Raw genomic sequence first — 24,623 nt, 5'->3', positions numbered from 1 at the left:
CACCCCCCCCCCAACTTGAATATGTTCTGAACACTGATGTATTGCTAAATTACTGGAATAAAGGTTGTGAGTTAAGACAGGGATTAATGAATTCTTCTGTTTCCAAATTTATATCTAATCTGACCAATTTGATTTAATGCACATTTGTTGAGGGCTTTCTGTCTATATTAAGTACCATACAAGATATGGGGAAAAAACAAATCATTTGAATCTGTCTCTGCCCTCAGGGAGTTTACCAGCCTTTGGAGGTGGAGATAGTGGAGAATAGCAAGGATTGCATACTTGCAACAATTAGAAAATAAATACCAAACAGTATAACATTATAACAGTATATAACAGTATAACAGTATAACAAAGGGGTCCAGTTGAAAGTTAGAAAGGACTTCCACTACCAAGGAAGAGAATTTTACTTCGTGTTATGGTAGGGCTGGGGAGGGTGGTGTGTAGAGATGAGAAGGAAGGAGAAACTAGGGAAGACAATTGACAGGGGAGGAGAGAAGATGGTTTAGGTCTAAAGAAGGACACGACTGCTTTGTTAGATTGGTGCCACATCAGGCACTTATAAGTCAGAATTTGGGGATTTTCAGGGGTAAGAACTCTGGAGATGAAGGGATGAAATTCTCCAGGGGCATGCAGACCTGAGTTCAAATTTGGATTCACCCATTAACAGATGTGTGACCCTGGGCTAGACACTTAAGCCTATTTGCCTGAGTTTCCTCATCTGTAAATAAACTAAAGAAGGAAATGGCAAAGCACTCCAGTATCTTTTCAAGAAAACCCCAAATAGGGTCACAAATAATTGGACATGAATGAAACATGCTGTCTGGTCATATAGTACAGTATCAGCATAACTGGAGAGAGATGGATGGGTGTAAAGATGATACTTGTATGATCATAATATTGTAGATTTAGAGCTAGAAGGGACTTGAGTGGCCTCCTAGCCATACTCATACTTCATGGGTGAGGAAACTGAGGTCCAGGGATGGTTAAGTGACTTACCCAAAGTAACACAGAACAAGTGGTAGAAAGGGAATTTAAACCCAAGTCCTCTGACTTTAGAGCAATTTCTCTTTCTACTATACTGCAATACTTCTCTATTCTCTGTCCTGCAATCTAAATTGGCAGTATTGTGTATAGTACTGAACATCACATTTTTTAGGAAAAATATTGATAAACTAGAAGGGGTCCAAAGGAGGGTGACAAAGAATCTAGAATTCATGTTCTTTGGAGTTCTTACCAAATGGCCTGAGGATATTTAGCCTAGAGTAGAGAATTCATATATGGGCAGTATTCATTAGCTGGAAAACAACCAGAGAATAGTGTTCTTCCAGTATTTGAAGAGTTGTTTTATGATCGATCACTGAATTGATCACATTCTTGTCTTTCAGGTTTATTTTTACAATGTTGTTATAGAATAGGTTGCTTAGAAGTTTGTTTCTCTTTTTTCATCCTTACTAATGGAAAAAGTAATTTTTAAAAACTTGTTTTGTGGAAAAGGGATTACATTTGTTCTGCTTGGCTTTAGGGAAAGAACTAAATAGAAGAAGGAAAGAAAGAGATTTAGGATCATTTAATGAATGATGTTCCACCAGAGAGGTTTACACCAATTAGAAGAATTCAAATGGAGGCTGTATGTTCACTCATCAGTGACATAAGGATATTCTTATTCATAAATAGATTGGATTAGATCACCTCTGTGCTATCTTTCACATGTGAGATGCTGTTTTTTCTCTAATGATTTCGGCGTCAGACACACTGAGTTTGAGGGAATGGTAGCTGTTCCAAGTACTAGTTTCCTAAAACAGTTAGAGATATAAGATAGAAAATTATTCAGTCTTCTAATTGAGAAGTTAGAATTGAGATTTGGAAGTCATTAGATCTAGGAGAATAGATGAACTCATAGGAGAGTGCATAGAGAAAAATAACAAGAGGTTAAATACTGAACCTCGTGGGATATCTACAGGAAATTTAAGAAGAAAAATAGAACCTCTAGAAAGTCAGTGAAGACTGAGATAGGTAAGTAGAAGGAAAATTATTGGGATTCTGCAGTGATATAGTAATTGAGGGGCAAAGATATTTCAAGAATGTGGGAATGGTCTAATGTCAAATGGAGCAGGAAGGTCTTAAGGGCAAGGGTTCTTAACCTTTTTTTATATCAGTCCTTTTGGACATTTCAAAATAGTGTTTTTAAAAACATAAGATAAAATACAAAGTATTTCAAAGGAAACCAATTATACTGAACTATGGTTATAGAAATGTTTTTTAAAACTTCCGAGACAACAGGTTGAGAACCTTTGATATAAAGAATGTAGTATGAACCAGTCTTTGAACAAAGTAAGAACTGATACTGAAGTAGAAATGATGGGAACCTTGATGGGATAGTAATAATTCCATCTTAGAATTTTTGAGAGAGAAAAGGAATACCTGGAATAGAATGACATGAACTCTAGGGTTCATGAAACTAAAGCTAGATAAGTAGATTGGGAAATCAACTGCATGGAGATGATAATTGAAGTCATGAAACATGATGAGATTACTAAGTGAGAGAGTGTAGAATGGAAAGAGAATAGGACCTAAAAAAGAGTTTTGAGGTATACCTATTGTTAGGGGACATGATCCAAATGGAGAACTATCAAAGAAGGAGTAATTGAACACCAAGGAGGAGAATCAGGAGAGAGAAATTTCCCAATTACCCAGAGAGGAGAGAGTAGAAAAATAGACTGAATTGGATGAGAAAAAATTTAAATGGCACAAATGCCAAATCTTTCATTTGGATTAAAAAAAAAACTATTTAAAAAGAAAAAAATGTAGGAGATTTCACTATATATCAGTTTATCTGGAAAATATTAGGATGTTTTAGTGGATTGCAAACTCAGTAAGAGTCAATGGTATGACCTAGCAGTCCAAAAATCTAATATGACATTAAGCCACATTAGCCTGGAGAGTAGCCCTTCCTGTTCTACTTTGTCCTATTTAGAGTATATCTAGACCACTGTTTAGTTCTGGGACCACATTTTATGGAGAACATTGATCACTTGAAGAGCATCTGTGGAGTACAGCCTTGATGGTGAAGGATCCTGAGATCAAAGAAAAGAACTTGGGGATATTTAAATTGGAAAAGAGTATTCTTAGGTGGGGGCATATAGCTGCCTTCATGTGTTTGAAGGTAGTTCATATGGAAAGAAAGAATGGTTATAATTATTTTGTTTTCCTCAAGAGGGTAAAATTGGGAGCAATAAGTGGAAGCTGTATAGAGTCCTTAAGATTTTTGTAAGGAAAAAACTTATTAACAATGGGAATTGTCCAAAATGAAATGGGCTATCTCCGGAGGTAGTGGGTTCCACCTCACTGGAGGTCTCTAAGCAAAGAAGAAATCTTTCCTTGTTAGGATTGTTATAAAAGGAATGATTGTTCATGCCTGGGTTAGCTTAGATGGCCTCTGAGACTTCTAATTCTGATATTCTGTGACATCTATGACAAATGACTGAAAGTACTAATGTATGTCTTAGAGATTGAATGGTCTTAAGAGACAGAATATCAAACTGATATTTTACACATAAGCCATTTATTTTTTTCAGACTATACCTTCTCATTTTCTCTATTTTTCAAATAATTTTCCCCTCTAGTTTTTATGGTTAATAATATTAAGTTCACATTTAGGTAACTCTTTGATCTTTGCAAATTACTTCCTTCAAAACAACCCTCTAAGGAGAGAAACGGAAGATTATCTCATTTTGTAACAATTAAATTTAAAAAGTGCTTCTCTTTTTTTCCCTCCTGCATTTTTGCCTTTGTAGGCAGCTTCTAGCCTTTCCTTCTCTCTGTCTTGGCTCAGCCCAGAGGTACTGCTAGATCTTGAAATGTCTTATAAATTCATCAATGAAAGATTCAGTTATTTTCAGTTCAATTTTGGATCATAGATTTATCTGACCTGAATCATTTCAAAATCAGCAATCCTTGAATAGTCTATATGATAACATCCTTTAATTAGAATATTTAACTGACCAAAATGCTTTGTTTTTGGCTGAGCTACATAATAGATGATTCATAGTGCTATTTTCACCTTTGTAAAATTTGTGAGAGTCTGAGGTCAATCAAAATTCTAGTGAGTAATAAGATTTGTAGTCTTTCAAGGACCCTTGGCTTCAAAACTGGACATCATTTTGAACTTTTCAAAAGTTTGGAGAAGAGACTTAAATATTAGTTTAGAAAGTGCTAAATGAAGACTGTAAAGGAGTTTTGAACCTGGGTAGGGGAACTGAGGAGAGCTCTGAAAATTACCTGTCCTCACTTTACAAAGGGTCAAAGAGTTGCTCCTACTTTTCAAAACAGAATATAATAAAATTTCTAGTTTATAAATCTCATGCATTTTTTGGGTGTAATATCTTTCATGTTGGCTTTGAAAAGTTGTTTGCTAGCTTTATTAATTACATATCTTTGGAGTTAGGTATCATGGATTTTTAAAAAACAGTAATTGCCATTCAGGCTAAAAACTCCAAGTAAAAAAAAAAAGAACTGCTCTTTCTTAATGTCTAAATTTTAAGGTTTATCATTAATCTAGGTCAAGACTCAGAAGAACTGAACTTATGCTATGCCTGATGAATACCAAATTAATAATTCTTCAATGTTAGTTGTTGTCCTTATGGAGGATGTTTTCCTTCCACCCCAATAAATAAATAAATAAACTATAACTTCCTTAAGGACTTAATCTACAAACTAATAATTTAATGGAGATATTGCATTGACCCCAAGCATCTCAATAATATATTATCGAATATGAAGAAGTATATTGTCCTGGTCTTTAACTTAAAAATATTTACAATGTAGTTAGGTAAAGAAGATTTAAAAATGAGAAAAATTCAATAGAAAGCGAGTGAAATAAAAGTTCAGGACAATTATTAAGTGTCCACTGTGAGTCTGGCACTGGGATATGCACTTGAAATACAAAGATAAAAATGAAATGCTTATGGCCTTCATAGCAGTAGAAGGATTGGTATGAGATTAAACAATGAATGATGAATGTAGATAATAAGTACTCTAATAGTGAAGGGGACATAATTTCAGGGTGGAGAGGCTTGGGAACACATTATGGAGACACCAGGAATTCATCTGGGTTTGGAAAGATTGATGGAAAGGGCCCAATAGGTAGCTGAAATAATACAAGCAAAAGCAGGAATGTAGGAAAGCAAATGACAGCTTCAGGGCACTGAGGAGAGAGCAATATGTAAGGTTAGGCAGAAAATGTACATTTAGGACTGATTTGGAAGTCCTGTGAATATCAGACTACATAATTTTTTTTAAGGCAAATTTCACTAATCTAGTTTAGGACAAGCCAATTGGTCTCATGTAATTAGGATTATCAATAGCTATTCACTTTGAAAAAAAATTTAAACCCCTACCTTCCATCTTAGAATCAATTATGTGCATTGGTTCCAAGACAGAAGAGTGTTAAGGGCTAGGCAATGAGGGGGTTAAGTCACTTGCCCAGGGTCATGCAGCTAGGAAGTGTCTGATGCCAGATCTAGTTTTGGGTCTCAATCCACTGAGCCACTTATCTGCCCCCCACATTGAAATTTTAAGAAAGGAAGCCAGCTCAAAGTTTTATTTATTCATTTACAATATATGAAAGTAATAGATTATATGAATAGGTAGTTCTTCACAAATACTACTCTATATTTCTTTTAGATTATCTCTAATAACCTGAATTTTATTCTTCTGAGGTTTTTATAATCTTTGAGAAATCTACATTTGATGAGCCTCTTTTGTGCTATCAGTTTCATCTTCTGCTTTTCCTGGAGAACTCCAGAATTGCAACTAGTATTCAATGTGATCAATTCCATTTACTTCTAGTCATTTCTTCCATTCTCCAATCTGACTAGTACAAATGCTAGGACAAGTCTACTGCTTAATCTCTCTGTTGCACAGACCAATCACTGTCCTCTAAGGATCCTAATTTTATTCATGTGCCAAAGGATGAAAATGTGACTGTATAAATGTACATAAAACTGAAATTGAATGTTATCGCCATCAAGAGATATAAAGAAGAACTCAGAGGTTGAAATAAAATTGTGGATTTTTAGGCCTGTGTACTTTAATTTGTAAGTAGAAAAATAGACCAAAGGTTATGTATTCTATTTTACTATTAGACAAACTTATTAAGGGTAATGAATTTTTTAAGTGTACTATTTGTACAGAAGAAAGTGCTATTCAGGATAGGTCATTATGCCCTTTACTTGTAACTTATTATAGAAACCTTAATTGGAAATTTTTACTTCTGGGCATTTTGTAATTCTCTGCACTAATTTAAGGGCCAGAATTTTTTTCTTCCTATAAATATTTGACATTCAATGTTACTCAGCAGTTTTATGTAAATATAAAGGTGGTGCCAGGAAATACATTTTCATTCCTTTTCATAGAAGATGGGCACATGGTCTGTTAATTTATACATCATAGGACTTTATTAATTTATTTAGTATATTTTAATAGAGCAGGCAAGTGGTACAGTGGATAGAGTGCTAGATCTGGAGTCAGAAGACTCAGAAGACTCTTCTCCCTGAATTCAAATCTGTCCTCAGACACTAACTGTGACCCAAATTCCATTTGCCTCAGTTTTCTCATCTATAAAATGAGCTGGGAAAGAAAATGGCAAACTACTCCAGTATCTTTGCCAAGAAAATCCCAAAAGCATTCATGGAGAGTCAAATATGACTGAAAACAACAACAAACATTTTAAAAAATGGATGACACTATGTTATTTTCTATTTAATGTGTAATTTAATAAAAACCATTTATTAGTGCCTACTAAGTATTAAACACCATAATAGGTTCTATGGGAGAATATAAAGAAGAGAAAAATATGATCCTTGCTCTTATGAAATTTACAATTTCCTAGGGAAGATACAAATTTGTACTATACAGCTATAATATAAATGTTAAATTGTAGTGAGAAGAATGAATATAAAAACATAGTAACTGAAAGGATCATGGGATTACTTCTATCTAGTGGAATGGTACAATTATCTTGTCTAATTATTAGGGATTAGTGAGAATGTGTTGATATTTCTATTCACTAAGAAAGTTTTTGTTTGTATGTTGCAATAAGTACACAATTCTGAGTGTCCATTCTAAAGGTGAGAGGGGTTCAAACTTGACAAGTGACTTGCTACTTTGATGTAAGTAAAGTGAATTTGGATATAGCCAAAACACAAGGAAGAATGTCTAATTTTTGTTGTCCTTAGGATGTGGTTGTCTTTTCAACTCTACTCCCAAATACTAGAAAATTAGGTTCAGGATAGTTTGGGAGCACAGTGAAAAGCTATAAAGTAAATTCTTTTGGGGTGGTAGAGAATGTTATGAGGAATAGGGTCTGTTGCTTGATTCACAGGAGCCTAGGAATGGTGTATTTGGAAATGTTACCCTAAAAACTGCATTCCCCAGGAGCCCACTGACTTCCTGTCATTATGTACTTCCTGTGGATAGAGGGATAAATTCAGTGGGGTTGCTAGTCTCAGCCTCTTTGCTTCCTGGGTCATGACTGTGGTGGTAAGCGGGGGTTTTGAACAGGTTGATTAGCCATGGGCACGTGTTTTTTTTTTTATTTTGTTACCCTTTTATTCCTTTACTTCTAATGATCATTAATAAATCTCTTAATATGTAATATTTTAATTATTTGTACATTAATTTTAATTTTCACAGAACTCAGCCTATAGGTATGAAGATTTATATTGCATAAGAAGAGGAAGCAATTTCATTATTAAGGCAACATATATTTAAAACATAGAGGATAGATCAAGATAGGAGGAAAGCATAGTTTTCAAGGTGAGGATATAGGGATATCTATAGGAACTTAAGGATCTAATCTTAGTACCCTATGGGGGGCCATAGAAGGAAGAGCCAGTTTCTTTCTGCCTCTGTCATCTATCATCTATCTATCTATCTATCTATCTATCTATCTATCTATCTATCTATCCATCCATCCATTTCTCACTCTTTCTCAATTCACACTTATTAGCTATATTAGCAGTTAGTCATTCATCCTCTCTGCCTCAGGAAAAAAAATGTGGATATGATATCACCTACCTCCCAAGGTTGTTGTAATGATTAAATGAGATAATATTGATAAAGTACTTAGCACAGTACTGGCTCATAGTTGGCATTTAACAAATGCTTATTCCATTCTCCCCACCCCCTTCTCTCTCTCTTCTCTGCCAATACTACTTCTTGTGGTTAGGCAGGAGAAAAATCTAATACGAATGGGCCAATGCCCTTTATTTTGTGCTAATGACCAAGAATAAGATCTAGAAATTGCCTTGAGGGAAGTGTAACAATTGGGTAGATAGTGTATCTATGTGGAACTTTATGACACATTTGAGGAACAGGAAATATTGAGTTTGTTTAGAGTGGAGTGTATGTACATAATGGTACATAAGGCAAAAAATTAGTTTGGGAAAAAAAAATTTGGAAGTTCTGGCATGCCTGGTTGTCAAGTCTTGCTCAATAAATTACTTGTGAGTTGTCAAACCTGAAAAGTTCTGGGAGAAAAGTGGTTCTGGGATTATAGGAGGCTTAGACTGACAGACACACAAAAGTCCTCTAGCTGACCAGTGACAAAGTTTAATGAATTGGGGTACTTACTTTATAGGAAAACTAACATAGGCTAAGGGATTAGGTAAATCCTTTGCAGGGACTATGGTTAGTAATGATTTACAAGATAGAGACAATGGATTTAGACTGCATAGGTGGCTTTGAACAGAGTTTTCTATAGATAGTAATTTAACATGTCAATTTAACATGTCAATGTATGACCCAGTTTTGTATAGAATACTGTATGTTCCTCTCACAAAATTCTTGCATCAGTAATTTTCTTGGAAGAATATACAATATTTGTTTTTCACATGCTAGGGAGCAGGCTACGTCTCTGACAATTCCTAAGCTATGGTTTCCCAGAGACCTTGCAAACTGGGGTACATTGGGTATTCCACAGCCTTGCTGGAATAGAAGCCCCTAATCTCCTTATGCTGTTCCCACACTTGGTAAGAGTGTCTGGATAACGTAGAAGCATTAAAAGAGTTTGAAAAAATGGAATATATAATCTGTGTTATGCTTTAGGAAGACTTTGGGTAGCAATGAGTACACATCATCTTCACCTTAGTCTCTTGGAATCTCTGGTTTCCTTCAAGACTCAGCTCAGACACCACCTTCCATATTCCACTCATCTGCTACTGCCCTCTCTCCCCAAACAACCCTATATTCTTTTTTTTAAACCCTTACCTTCTATCTTGGTATCAATTGGGAGACAGAAGAGTGGCAAGGACTAGGCAATTAGGGTTCAGTGACTTTCCCTGTGTCACACAGCTAGGAAATGTCTGAAATTATATTTGAACCCAGGACCTCCTGACTCCAGACCTGGAATTCTACCCACTGTACTATAATAGTTGCCCCAAATCATATTCATTTGGCACATATTCTGAATGTAGTTGAGTAATTATATACATTTGTATCTCGTTTGCATGTACTAATATTTTGTGTTTGTTATCTGCCCCATTCAAACGTAAACTCCTTGAGGATAGAGTCTATTTCAATTTTGTCTTTGTGTCCCCAGTATAGCACAGTACATGGCTATGGGGAGGTACTTAATACATGATTATTGGTTGGTTGATTGATTGACTAGAATGAATTGCAATAAAGAGTGAGCACTGATAAGAGAAATTAAGTTTGGGAAGGAACTTCAGAGGATATCTAGTCTACCCTATTCCTGAACTAGAAATTCTTTTACAATATCTCTGACAAAAGACCAGCAGCTAAAGTGAACCTACTACTTCTTGAAGCAGCCCTTTACACTTAAGGTCAAATATTTATTTGAGTACTTTCAGTTCACTGAAATAAATGAACAAGTTATTTTTAAAATTGAAATATTTTATTTAATTAATTAATTTATAACTTTTTTTTCATGGTTACATGATTCATGTTCTTTCCCTCCCCTACTCCCCTATAGCCAATGAGGGGTTTTACATATGTCACTGATCAAGACCTATTTCCATATTATTATTTGTATTAGGGTGATCACTTAAAGTCAAATCCCCAATCATATCCCCATCGACCCATGTGATCAAGCAGTTGTTTTTCTTCTGTGTTTGTTACTCCCACAGTTTTTTCTCTGGATGTGGATAGTGTTCTTTCTCATAAGTCCCTCAGAATTCCCTGGATCATTGCATTGCTTCTAGTAGAGAAGTCTATTATGTTCGATTGTGCCACAGTGTATCTGTCTCTGTGTACAATGTTCTCCTGGTTCCGCTCCTTTCACTCTGTATCAATTCCTAGGGGTCATTCCAGTTCACATGGAATTCCTCCAGTTCATTATTCCTTTCAGCACAATAGTATCCCATTACCAACATATACCACATTTTGTTCAGCCATTCCCCAATTGAAGCAGCCCTTTACACTTAGCTTTCATTATTAAGGAGTTTTCTCTTATATTAAGTCAAAATCTGCCCTCCTAAAATTTTTACCTTGCCAAGCTTCTTACCTCCAGAACCAAGTGTAATGTCTCTTTCACATAACAACCTTTATCAGAGTTTTGGATAAAGTTAGAAATATCATGCTTATTCATTTTGCAGATGACATATTTAAGAATTATAGTAAACATGTTGAATAACAGAGTAGGGATCTCATAAGATCTCTATAGACATCTACATTAGGCTTAATACGACATGAATATGAATAGAGATAAACATATAGCTTAATATAAGTTAAAAAATCAACTTTTGTTCTGAATATGAGTGTGATATCCTTTTCCCAATGAAATTAGAGAATACTGCTGAATTTGGTGTCCTACCATATCTCTAGCCCCAGGCAAAATTAGAGGGTTTATGTTCTCCCCTTTGGAGTTCTCTTTTCCTCCTCACATTTCCTAAAGGTTTTCTTCTGATCTATTGCCAATTTAAATATAGGTGCCACCTTTCCTATGGTTTTGGATTTTTAATCTTATTTCTAATTTTGGAATAAAAGATTGCTCTCTGGTAAGGAAATGAAAATGAAAGTGGCAGTTGAGGAATTTATTATTTTTTTTTATGAGGCCCCTGAAATTTTGCTAATATGGAGCAGCCATAGGCTAGCCTTTTTCTTCTTTTTTTTAAACCACTAACATCTTTTTAAAGAATCTAAACTTAGAAAACATCAAATTAAACAAGATTTCCCCTACATAATAGAATAGGAGAGATTGTACCTGAAACTGAGAATCTCTGTGGTGTAGAGCTTGCTTTTCTTTGTAAGTAGATAATAAATCCAATTGTAACTTTCAAAGCTGGCCTGTTTGTCTGTGATTCCTTTGGCTTGCCTTTTTTTCAACCTCCTCAAGAGAGGTCATGGTGAACATACCTGCATCTGGCCATGAATATCACCGGAACATCTGTGTGGTGAAGAATTGGGGGACTAAAACCCCCTCTTTTCCTCATTCCATTTTCCTCAGGGACAATGTAGTGAAGATGGCTGTAGCTCTGTTTTCCCTTATGTAGTTACTATGCTGTGTTCCCCAGGGAGAGTTTTATTGTCTTGTTTTAAAGAGGTGCATACATGCTTTTCTGTCAGTGCTCAGTCAGGATGCAACAAATGGTTACCTTGGTAGCATCTCCCAGCTCCTTAAATATAAGGCCAAGCAGACAAAAGAATAGAGGAGTTTGAAAGGAACTCTACCCTATCTTCTCACAAACTTAGATGGAAGAATTAAATTCACTCTGTAGAGAATGTTTCTTTTTCTCTTTAAGGTCAAGTCCTGATAGCTGAGGGAGGTCTTGATTAATACTAGAATATGGGACAATGGTAGTACATTTGAAAAATCTGAATATCTAAAATCACAAACTCCTCGAATCCACAGAATTTGGATATGTGTAAAGAAAGTATAGAATGATTCTATAGTAAGTTTTTGAATGCCAAGAAGCACTTTCTATTTTTGCAATTTCATTTTCTAATATTAATAATAATAATAGAAATTATCCTCATTGATAGTGAGGACTAAGGGAATCTTAGCTCTCATGTTCAAACTTGAGAATTTATGAATTAAGTCACAAATTCAGTAAATGAAATTCCTTTTTGGTTCCTATACCATCATCTTAGAACCACATAAGACCATGACAATGAAATTAGGTACTATGATCATTTCTTTCTGTGTTCTCAGCTAAAGTTGTAGGTAAGCCAAGTCAGCACACATTTTTCTCTCAGAAAAACAACTTGCATTTCTAGCTTTACCAGGTATAAAAGACTAATTAATAGTTCATTATTATGTGTTTACTTGGACAGATCAAGGTCTTTAGTCACAACTCTACTAAAGACCATCCTTCTGGTATTTTAATTTTTCAAAATACTATATACATAAAAAAAAAACCCCTTCCTGTTGAGAGTTGTGGTTAGAGCTAGCTTGCTAATACTTCCTGAATGGCAAGAATTCATTTTCAACCAAAGTACGTCTCTTACTTTTTGATTTCCTGAGTCAGCAAGGTGAATGTTGTTATTATAATGAGAAGGATGAGAGTTTTTTAAGTTTTTCAAAGTACTTTATGCATGTTCATTAATTTTTTTCTTACAGCAACCCTGTGAGATGGGGTGCTGTTATTGCCCCTGAATTACAAATGATGAAACAAATTGAGCTTGGTTGACTTGCCGAGAGTCACATAAATTAATAGTACCTGCCTCTGACAGGACTTAAACTCGTATCTTCCTAACTCCCAAGTCCCACACTCTGTGTATAGCCTACCTGTAGTAGTAGTAGTAGTAGTAGTAGTAGTAGTAGTAGTAGTAGTAGTCTCTTGGTAACTGAGGATGATATTGTCTTTGTGCGTTTTCATCTATGATAGATGAGTGTGCACAAAGACACTTGTGCGTGAAGGAGATTTAAGTGGAAAAGTAGATGCACAGAGACAGTCCCACTCTCTCGGCGTTGGAAGCCTGGGTCCAGTGGCACAAAAAGTCGTTACACCTGGAGACTTCCTCACCTGTATTGTAATCCTTAAGAGATTCTTGTCATCCCCAGGGAATAAATTGTAACATATATTTCTTTGATGTTACAAATATAGAATTGAGTGGATATGGGGAAAGTGGACCTTTAATTAATAAACATTTATTTTGATGAAGTTAGATGGATAATTGACAATAAAGTTAGAAATGTTCTATACTATTAGACAAAATGAGAAGACAGCATGAAATAGTGGATCCAGAGCCAGTGTTAGACCTGGAAAGTTCTGAGTTCCATTCCCAACACTAACATATATTGGATAATCTTCAAGTTACTTTGTCGGTGTCCTAGGAAAGGTACATATTATATAATAGTTGCTAATTTGAAGAAATATAATCTTATTTTCAGAAAGAAAATGAAAGGCATTAGAAGGAAAGATGATAAATTATATATGACATTTTAATTTGAATAAAACATTAAAAACCTCCATTTAATTTTTATTTGGAAATTTATATAATTATCTTTCAAAGTCTATCTATCTATCTATCTATCTATCTATTATCTTCTAAAGATATTACCATAGAGATGAAGCCTACATTTTGGAGCAGTCTATATTTAGGATAGTGAATTTTAAATTAGTAATTTGTTTTGAAGAATTCATAGTATGTATTTAGTTTTAAAATTATACTTTTCTTTTCTAATTTTCATTTTTATTATGAAATTAAACACTATAAAAAGAGCACTTGCATATACAACAGCAATGAAAAAAGGACTACATGTGAAACTATTTTATATTACTTATTTCTAGTTATAGGATAATTTCACACATTATTTTCAAAACTACCCTGTTTTTCTTTTCATACTTCTGAATATCTATTCATTTACTTTTATAAATGTTTCAGTGGTGTTTTTTTCTTTTTTTCATCACATTTGCTTATCTCTCTCTCCTCGACCTTTTCCCAACTAAAAATTGAGAAGAGAAAAAAATTCAATGCAAAAAATAGTAAATCCATGACCACACAGTTATGTCTGTCTCTAGACTGTTAGATGTATAACATGCTTCATCATAGCTTCTCTTAAGATATGATTGGTCATTGCATTGATCAGAGTTCTTAAGCCTTTCAAAATAATTTTTCTTTAGGTGTTGTCCTTGTATAAATTATTCTACTGGTTCTGCCTACTTCTTTGTGCATCAGTTGCTACTTCCCAGATTTTCTAAAATCATCTGTCATTCTTTACAATGTCAAAATATTGCACTATATTTAGGTACCTCAATTTGTTCATGCATTTCCCATTGATGAGTATCTCTTTGGTTGTTAATCCTTTGCTTTCCTTTGTATCCTCCTTTAAGTCCTCTTTTTTTAGGGTCAAAGGGCTTATTTTGCTTTCAGACTATTTTCCTTCCCTAGTATTATCCTTCCTTGTAACCTGCCCTCCAAGCTGTATTTGTTTCCTGTTGAGCTTGACATATTTCTACACCAACCTGTGTGTGTTCAATACTCCTTTGTCTACCTCAGATAAAAATGAAGTCATTTGATACCTCTTCTCCCTATCCTCATGTTTACAGATTCTTCTCATATGCTTGAATTATGTGAAATATTCAATTATATTCCCTTCCTTCTCCATTCCACACTAGGGTATTCGTCCTTTTACTTTTTCTTCTTTCTCCTCTTAAAACCCTCAGGAAAAAATTCCCCTTCTAATTTTTTTTGACAACATTGAGGTTCTGAAGACACATGTTTCTTCTTTCCTTTTGAGAATGCTAGCACTGCATCATTCACTGAGGTCTTATCAATTGTTCAAATACATTTATCTTTCAAAGTTTCTCAGACTCCTGTGTTTATAGTTAATATTTTTTTTTTACTCAGCTCTGATCTTTTCCTCAGAAATGCTTAAAAGTCCTCTTGTCTATTAAAGATCTGTAGTCATTTGGCTTATGATCTTCCTGGGACATTTTCTTTTGTAGCTTCTTTTAGGATATATTTGGGATATTCTTTCTATCTTTACTTTGCCCTCTATTTTGAAATATAGTCTAGAATATTTTTACAATCATCATTTCAGAGATTCCAGAAATTCTTAAATTATCTTTCCTTGATTTGTTTTCCAGTTTAGTTGTTCTTCTTATTAGATATCTTAGGTTTTCTCCTATTTTTCTATTTTGATTTAGCTCCAATAGTTCTTCTTATCTCATAGAGTCATTAATTTATATTAGGTCTAGTCTAGCTTTTAGGTGGTCTGTTATTTGGGTGATATTTACCACTTTTTCTTCTAAGTTATTTATTCTCTTTTTCAATTTTCCCCTATAGAACTTTAAAAAGAAATTTCTCCTAAATATTCACATACTTTTTGTGGAAAATCTATGTTTTCCTTTGATTCATTTATTATAGTAGTTATGGAAATAAATCTTCTTTTAGAAATGTCTGAATCTATAATCTTTTTTTTTCTTTTTAAATGCTGGTTGGGGTTTCCTTTGCTTACTCATCTCTCCAACTCTTGTTTCTGAATTAAGGTTTTGTCCTAAATCCAGGGCCTATCCCTTCTTGAGTAAGTATTTGAGAGTTAGACATGAGTGAAATGCCTTAACAACAATAAAGTTACCCAAATAGTGACTTTAATTTTGAACTTAGGACTTGTGACTCCAAGTTCAGTACTCTTTCATCTATTGTCAGCCTTGAATCTTGTTGTTATATAGATAGGAAAACCATATATTAATTATCTACTTTGTGCCAGGTCCTATTCTAAGTGCTGACAATATAAATATAAACAGTCAAACTATTATTGCCCTCAGCTCACATTCTATTAAGGGAAGATAACATATAAAGGGGAGCTGGAAAGGAGAATATATCATGGTGTAGAGGAGAGGTGAAATGAGTGGAAGCCTGGACCCTGAGAAGATAGGGACCTAGTGGTGAATTCAATATCACCAATGGGTAGGTTCCAAGAAGGCTCGCTTTAGAGCAAGGTAAGAATTGGTATGAATTCTTGGGCTCTGGCAAAATGGAAAAAAATGAAATGCTTATTTAACCAGGTGAATATGCATACAAGCCTCTCAGACATAGAATCATCATATATGGTATAACTCCTTCATCTTGGTTATAAGAATGTAGAGTACAGAAGCACACTAGAGCTGTTTTTGGGAAAATGTCTCTAATGTTTATAACATGCTGTACCAAGAAATATATTTTAGAGAAAAAACCAATAAAGAAAATGTGTTTTTTTCAGTCCTCACAGGAGGGCCATTGCCTCAAGGGCATGAATTTGAACTATATGAAGTCCGATTTCACTGGGGGAGAGAAAACCAGCGTGGTTCTGAACATACTGTTAACTTCAAAGCTTTCCCCATGGAGGTAAGAATGACATACAATTTATTTGTTGTTACTATAAAATGTTAAGTAATTCATTGAAAAGAGTTTACTTTAAAAGAGTTTCCCAAATGATCTTGTATTTTCTTCATTCATGTTAAAATTTAAACATACCCTCCTGACATTTGCGCTTGGGAAAGAAAATGGCCCTTCAAATTTATAGTAATGGCTTTTGAGTATGCACAGTCTTGCATGAATAATTGGTCATAAAGTTAACCCGCAGCACTATTAACTTTTGTCTTAATATTATTAGTGCTCTAAAATTTCTGCTACTTCAGCAAATCCTGTGAGTCACTTTGTTCTAACAAAACTCTGAGTAGATGATGAGCTGAAAACAAATAGCTCCTGGAAGACTCTCCATAGTCATTAAAAGTCTAGTTTAAATCTGTTTAAAATTGTTGGTTGTGGTTTTAATCACTTCAGGCCATTAAAAATGAGAAGATATTCCGTATTTGGTGGTTATGAAGGGAGATGAGACTTCACAGAAATGTCAGGAACTCATTTACATTTTCCTTATAGAGCTGTAGTGGATAGGAGTTTGAGATAGCTCAGAGAAGGAGTGTGTGTGTGTGTGTGTGTGTGTGTGTGTGTGTGTGTGTGTGTGTGTATGTATGTATATAGGTGTGTGCATGTTGCAAAGGATAAGTACATTTAGAGGCTACAGTCATCTTTCCCTTCCAAATTATATGCTTGTCTGATTAAATATTAAATTACTTATGGTAGACCTGTTATTGAATATACTACTAGAAAGTACCAAAATGCATAATTTTATTAAAATAATATGTATTTTATCATTTAGAATTGAGTTAGATGAGGCAATCTCAAAGATTACTTTAATTACCATGCTTTTTTTTACCCCAGAATCCCTTTAGAAGCTTAAGATTTTTTTCCCACTTAAAATAAAAACAATTCCATAAGTGTACATAGGAGTCACTGAAACACAGACCACACCACATTTCTTAGGTATAGGAGATGCTCAAATATGTTGCAACACTATCTTCCTCAAAAGACTTGAAACTATATACTGAGAATTCTTTAAGAAAGGTCTTACTCATAGATACTTACCAGATTCCATAGAACAATTTAAAATATGTCCCAAATTTCCATACTCTCAAATTCAGCATTTTTATTTTATTCAGTTTAAAAATTTTATGTAATATTTTGTTTTTTAGTAACAAGGACAGTATTAAAGAAAGATAATCTTTAAGTGGGTCTTATACAATGTAAGCTCTGGCAGTATGGTCTAGTGGATAGTGTTGGACCTGAAATTAGGAAGACCACTATTCAAATCTGCTACTGATACCTCAAAGCTATTTGATTCTGGTTAAATTATTTAATGTTGCTGAGCTCAGTTTGGAGGGACTGAATCAGATGATTTCTGAGGTCCCTTCCACATCTAAATTTACAATTCTTTGATTATCACAAAGATAGTGAATGTCATACTAAGTAAGAGGAAGTCATTAGGTACTCAGTGGCTTGTGAAAGAGTATGTTAGTTCCTCCTTTAATATCCTCAGACATTAGAGATGTCTATACTGTTCTATTTTTTTTTGCATTAATTTGTTATGTTTAGAAGTCTAGAAGGTTCTTGAAACAACCAGAAGTCTATGTTCCGCTACTTCCACCTTTTGGAGGTGGGTTCTTTTGGACATCCTATTCATCTCCTATGAATGGTTCTTTTGAGTGTAGAGACTTATAGAGAGAGGGGCATCCAACAACTCTTAGAAAAATTACTTTAATTCTTAATTAATTTGTTTGTTACATTAAAGTTCCCAAGTATTTTCTTCCCTTCCCCACACTAGAGAAGGCATCATAAAAACAATTTGTTTTTGTGTATAACACTATGATTTGTTTGTTTCTGTATATCAGCAAATATTTTTGGGAGAGATATTAGATAGCTAGGAAAAAGGGTTTGAGAACATGATAGATATGGAAATGGGGGGAAACCTTACAAAGTAAAGAAGCGAATAATATAGGGGCCAAGGGATGAACAAATTGAAGAGTTGAAACTCTATAATGTGATGTTTATTAAAAGGTGTCCAACATATATCCCATGGGCTGTTTGCAACCCACAACACTTCTAAATTGGCTTGAATTAGATTAAAATGTAACTGGGAGATATTAACTAAAACATATAATGAAACATAGATAATATTAATGTATAGTTTTTTAAGTTAATATGTTGACCAAAGGATCCTTATGTATGGTCTAGTGACCTCCGTTTTTATTTGATTTTTTTTTAACCCTTATCTTTTGTCTTGGAATCAATACTGTGTATTGACTCCAAGGCAGAAGAGTGGTAAGGGCTAGGCAATGGGGGTCAAGTGACTGCCCAGTGTCACACATCTAGGAAATATCTGAGGCCAGATTTGAACCTAGGACCTCCCATCTCTAGCCTTGGCTCTCAAATCACTGAGAAACCTAGCTGTCCCCCATTTTTATTTGATTTTGACAACATTGGTGTACATTTACTTGCTGGGACCTTGATCAATTGTGGAGAGATTTTTTGGTTTGCCTCCCCATTGAATGGAATAGAATAAGATGTGCCAATCATTGTGGTAAAGGCTTTCCAAATCCAATATTTACAATAACTCTCTGAGGGGCTATTATTTCCATTGGAATATATTTATTTATAAATATTTTAAATAAACATGTATAAATTTATAAAACATTTATAAATAGATATAAATATAAATAAAATAAATATTCAATAAATATTAGTATTATTTTAATAAAAAATCATTCCTGTTTTAAGCTAAGGAAATTGTGGCAGTCAGAGGTAAATTTACTTGCTCAGGATCACATAGCTAGTTAGTGACTGAGGCCAGATTTGAACTCAGTATTCCTGATTCCACACCTTCTTCTCTATACACAATGCCATTAGCTGCCTCTAACATTGGACTATTAACTTCTGTGATCCAAAATGTGGAGGAAATAGGGAGAATTGGGCATGTATCATGTTCTAGAGGGAGCAAATGTCTTCAACTTTGCCTGTGACACAGGAAACAGCTATTTCAACCTTGAAAAGGCTTAATTAGATGGTAAGATTCCACAAACTGTGCTCACCACATAATAGAATTTCTACTCCAGATATTTAGATGAATTTAGTCCTTTGCTGTTATTTTATATCTCCGGGCCAAAGAACATGGTTAATATGGCCTATTTTCAGTGAAAAATTAAAGTCTGATAGTGATATTATCTTTCTGTGGAAATGTTGATACTTCAGATAATGGAATTACTGATCATCTTTTTCCAAAGCAGGGGGTGGACAGTCTTCTCTTTCCCTTTATCTCTTCCTAGTAGGGCCTTTAATTCATTATCAACACTCATTTATTCATTTATACTGATCATCCTATTAAAGACATAAGTCCTGAGGGTATGTGCATTGGGAAGAGAAATATCCAAACTGGTAAAGTTTTCTGGAATTTAGTTTAAATTGGGATTTTAAGAAAGAGATGGCAAGGCATCAAGGAAAGGCTCTGCTGGCATGGAAGGAATGATATTTGATACATAAATGGTTGTCAGTGTATGAGAGACCAAAAAGATTCATTGATCCTCTGAACCTCTGAGGTCCAGATTAACTTCAGAAGTTTTTAATTATTATTTTATTTTTAAATTAAATTACATTTTAACTAATATTAATTATTAATCCTCTAGAAGTTAATCTGAATTTGACCTGAGCCTTCTGGGACAATAGTAGGTTTTTTCCAGGCCTGACTTACTCTTCAGGGACAATCACAGAAGCTCAGGTTGTCAGAAACCTAGGAGTAAATTAATTATAGGTGATGAGGTACAGCTTTGGGAAGGCATGTTGATGCTGTTAAATGTATCATTAGATATTGCATGATTTGTGAAACTAAAGTTGTCTTATCAGATGAAACTCTTAGGGATAGCCTAACTCTTGCTTTTGTACAGTTCTTTTAAAATTATTGCTGTTCATTAACATGGTAGCATATTTTATAGTGACTCTGACTTCATTGCTCTGCTCTGTAAGGCAGATTGTGTTTCAAAGGTAAATTTCCCTTGAGAGAGGTCCAGCCATATTGTAGCCTAGTACCTTTATCTGTGTTGACACTATTTTTAGAGTTATTATTATTTTATAATTCTAATAGGGTTTGTTGATATAGTATGCCAGCTGTTTGTGAAAAGTCAGGTGTACTGGGTAAACAGAAGAGCTAGAGATTATCAGAATTATTTAATGTTAGAGATCATCAAAGCCATCTGCTTATTTCATAGATAAGGAAACTGAGGCCCATTGGGAGGTAAATTTTCCCCCAACTGTGAAGCACATAGTTTAACCAAAGGATAGGGACCACATGGTGTGTTATCAGTACCCAGGTGACTTCAGGATTTGTGATTGGCAAAATTATGCAATAGCTGCTAAGTGCTAGATATTTCCTTACTTCTCTGTACTAGAATAGTGCTATTTATGATTAAAATGAAACTGCAACAACAACAACCTAAAAAGAATGATGATCTGTTGTTCTCTGTGACCTTCAACTCAAATACTCTTCTGACAAAAACATGGTTATTTTTATTCACTTGCTTCGCTACTGTGAGTAGATTCCAGGTGGAATTTGTGAGAAGGATAACAATCGCTATTTCAACGGTGTTTGACCTGCTTAAGGATCTCTCTTGTGGTTCCATTTGTATGGAACTCTTCCAAATCCAGAGCTCCATTGAATTCTAAGTGACTGTGAGAAAATGAATTTTGTGGAACACCTAAAAATTAGATTTAGGTCATGGGCACAAAAAAACCCATAGGATTTTAGAAAGGAAAGTAAGCACAAAACATTGTGCTGTGCACCGGACATACAAAGACAAAATAGCCCTTACTTCAAGCAAGGGTACTGAAGATGTATTAAGATAACATTTAAATTTAAAGTGATCTGAGGATGGAAAGAGCTCTAATAGCAGGATATATTGGAGGAGGCTTCATTTGAATAAGTAGCTCCTAGCCTCAGCTCTTCATAAATGGGACAATCAATAAATGAACAAGAATTATTTAAGTGCTAAGTATGGGGGATATAGAGGCAAAAGTGAAATATCTGCTGACCTCAAGGAGCTTCCATTCCTTTTTTTTTTAAACATTTACCTTCTGTCTTGAAATCAATACTGTGTCTTGGTTCCAAGCAGAAGAGTGGTAAGGGCTAGGCAATGGGGGTTAAGTGACTTGCAAAGGTCACACAGCTAGAAAGTGTCTGAATCCAGATTTGGACCCAGGACCTCCCATCCCTGGGCCTGACTCTCCATCCAGAGTCACCTAGTTCCCCCAGCAGCTTACATTTTAGTTCAGGAGAGAAAAATCTGTATATAAATGAGAATATGTAAGACTTACACAAAATGAAAGCAAGATAGTTTTTTTGAGGGAAGGCACTAGCATCTGGAAGGAATAATAAAGATTTCATAAAGAAGGTGGTTACTGAGCTGAGTCTTGAAGAGAACTTGTCTCCAAGAGGTGGAGATGAGGAGGGAATCCATTGAGGCATGAGGGACAGACAGTGCAAAGGTACAGATCTGGGAGGTTGAGAATGTAGTGTGTGGAATAGAGAGTAGACTATGAATGGATCTCCGAATGTGTGGAGATATAATATATGAGAAGACTGGAATGGAAGAATAGGGAGCCACTGGAGTTTACTGAGTAATATGGTGATATGGTGATGATCTGTGCTTTAGGAAAATCATTTAAAATATGTAAATAAAAATATGTGGTTATTTCAGTAGCTCAGATGAGAAGAAATATGGATCAGAGTTATGATGCCAGCTGGGTGAGTGGAGTAGGAAATAGGCTGTAGAGATAAAAACAACACAGTTAGCAACTAATTTTATATTTTAGGATAGCAAATGAGCTGATGAGGATGATACTAAGGTTGTGAACCAAGGAACTGGAAGGATGATAGTGACTTTGACATGAATAGGGAAGTTTGGATGAAGAATGGATTTAGCTATGTGAGACTTAATAAGGTTTGTTTTATACATATTGGATTTAAGATGCCTTTGAAATATCCAGTTTGAAATATCTAATAGGTAGTTAATGAGTACCAACTGGAGCTCAGGAGGGAGATTAGGACTTAATACAGAGCTCAATCAGAGACAAAAAAATTGAACCTGTGAATGTTGGTGAGAAAGTATAGAAGAGAAGAGGAGAGGACCTAGGACAAAACTTTGGGGTGTTATGATGGGATTTAGGGTGAGGAAAGAACAATAGGAAACATACAAATAAATTCAAATTTATTGTTTGGGAAAGGTAGGATGGAAGAAGGGTTTAGGAGTAAACTACACTTATACTTATTTTAAAAGCTAATATGTATAAACTAACTAAACTATCTTATTAAGTTAAGCATTAACTTTCCAATATCCAAGTCTCACACCAGGGGTCCAATAAAATGGGCCAGGATCTTCAGTTGGTTGATATTCAAGCAGGTCCAGAGATCTTCTTACTGATGCTGCCACCAGCCAGATCCAAAAACCTTTTTCCTCTGCTGGTCTCAGGAGAAAAATCTTCTTCAAGCCTTAGGTCCTTCCAGGAGACTATGAGATGAAGACTGTTGGGCATAGAATCTTTTCCTAAGATCTCTAGTCTCAGGCTCCCATGTGACCCTTAGTCACATGCTCCTGTCAATCATTCTCTGAGGTTTGCATCTCTCAGTTTTTGCAAACCTTTCATCCTTTATCACAGGGGGTACACCCTGAGTTAGTCAGCATCACATAGGGTAATGCAAAGGAGACAGAGAAGGAGTGGCCAGACTAGGAGAAGAGCAGGCAATAGAAGTGTCACAAAAGCCCAGAGAAAAGAAGTTATTAAAGAGGATAGGGTATAAGAATTGAGGGAAGGCCATTAGATCTGTCAATTAAGAGATTAATTTAGGTAATTTAATTAAGAGGTAATTTAGAAGAGAGCTTTTTCAGTCTAGTAATGAGGTCAGAAGCCAGAACACAGGAGGTTAAGAAGTGATGAGAGGAAGTGTAGGTGATTTTTTCAAGGACCTGGGCTTGAAAGGAGAAATATCAACCATCAGTCAGTTATCAGGGATAGTTGGCAACAATGAAGATTTTTTTGAAGGATGTATGAATCTTAGTGTATTTATAGACAGAAGGGATGAAACTATATATGGAGATACTGAAGATTAGAGATAGGTTGGTAATAACAGGTGCAGTCTGCTGGATAAGATGGGAAGAAATGGGATCAAGGGTGTATTTAGAGAGTCTTTTGTCTTGGCAAGGAGTAGGGCTATTTCTTTATCAGAAACTAGTAAAAAGAAATAGGGGCTGGAGAGATAAAGTCAAGGAGAGAAGAGGGAGTTCTCTGTGAATACTATCTTTTTTGTTGTATTTTGGTAAAACCCAAGGAAAGGACCTCAGCGGGAGACTTAAGTAGGCAGGGGAAAATTTGGAACAGCTGTTGTGGGAGGTGGGGGTAGAGAATCAATTATGGAGGAGTAAAATAATTGCCTTGCTTCAGTAATATCACAGCTGAAATTAAATGACATAAATTTGTAGTAGACCCAGTGACTTTATCCAGCTTTGTTCAACAGCCTGTGATGAGAGATTTAAGAGATCAATGGTAAAAGTAATCCAGAGCTGAGTTTTGGTAGAACATGAACAATAGGATGGGAACAAGGGATTAGAGAGCAGGAATTAGTGTAGAGCTAAAGTGTTTCATTAGGGTGTGAGAACTGGGGAAGGAGGAGGGGGTGTAGACAGGACAGGGGAAATGGCCTGGCAAAGTTTGGAGGGGGTTGGTAGAGAGAATTCTGATGATGATGAGGACCAAGGCTAGGTTTGGGAAGAGTAAAGCTTGGGGAGAGAATGAATGATAGAAACTTGCCATTAGATACAGTAATTTTAGAATTCTTGATTTTTGGAAGCTGAACATTTGTGAATATCAATATCAAGGGGGTGACCATCTCTGCATAACTGAATAAAAATGGAGGAGAAAACATCATGAGAGCTGAGCAAATTTAGGAGCTGGGAGATTTGGGTATTTGAGGGAACGTTAAAAAATATGTTGAAATCCAACTGGAGCCAAAGTCATTGAGAAAAGAGAAAGAAAATCCCTAGGAGTTGATACATAATAGCCACTTGGATCTTAATTAGATAATACCTTTTCATAGAATCAATAATAATAAGTGAGATCATTTATATAACTCTTTAAAGTTTACAAAGTGCATTACATATATTATTTTAATGATCACCACAACTATGTAAGATAGTTTTCATTATTTCTCTATTATAAATGAGGAACTCAAGGTCACTGAGCTATTGAGTGGCCAAGCAATAGTGAGTCAGGGAGGATTTTGCTTTTGCTTTTAGGAC

At 35.0% G+C, this 24,623-nt stretch overlaps 1 protein-coding gene across 2 annotated transcripts in view; it reads left to right on the top strand.

Annotated features, from left to right (window-relative positions):
* The window catches only part of CA8 (carbonic anhydrase 8), a 146,582-nt gene that overhangs the window by 5,184 nt on the left and 116,775 nt on the right, over positions 1 to 24,623 (top strand). For both annotated transcript variants that reach the window (XM_001368314.4, XM_007487085.3), the window contains exon 3: positions 16,169 to 16,293. In XM_001368314.4, the coding sequence (XP_001368351.1) occupies positions 16,169 to 16,293 (125 nt within the window). The remainder of the gene's footprint in view (positions 1 to 16,168; positions 16,294 to 24,623) is intronic.

The sequence above is a fragment of the Monodelphis domestica genome, chromosome 3 (assembly GCF_027887165.1).
Source record: "Monodelphis domestica isolate mMonDom1 chromosome 3, mMonDom1.pri, whole genome shotgun sequence".
Lineage (NCBI taxonomy): Eukaryota > Metazoa > Chordata > Mammalia > Didelphimorphia > Didelphidae > Monodelphis > Monodelphis domestica.
Note: the sequence above shows the minus strand (reverse complement) of the source record. Positions and strands in the feature narration are given on the sequence as shown.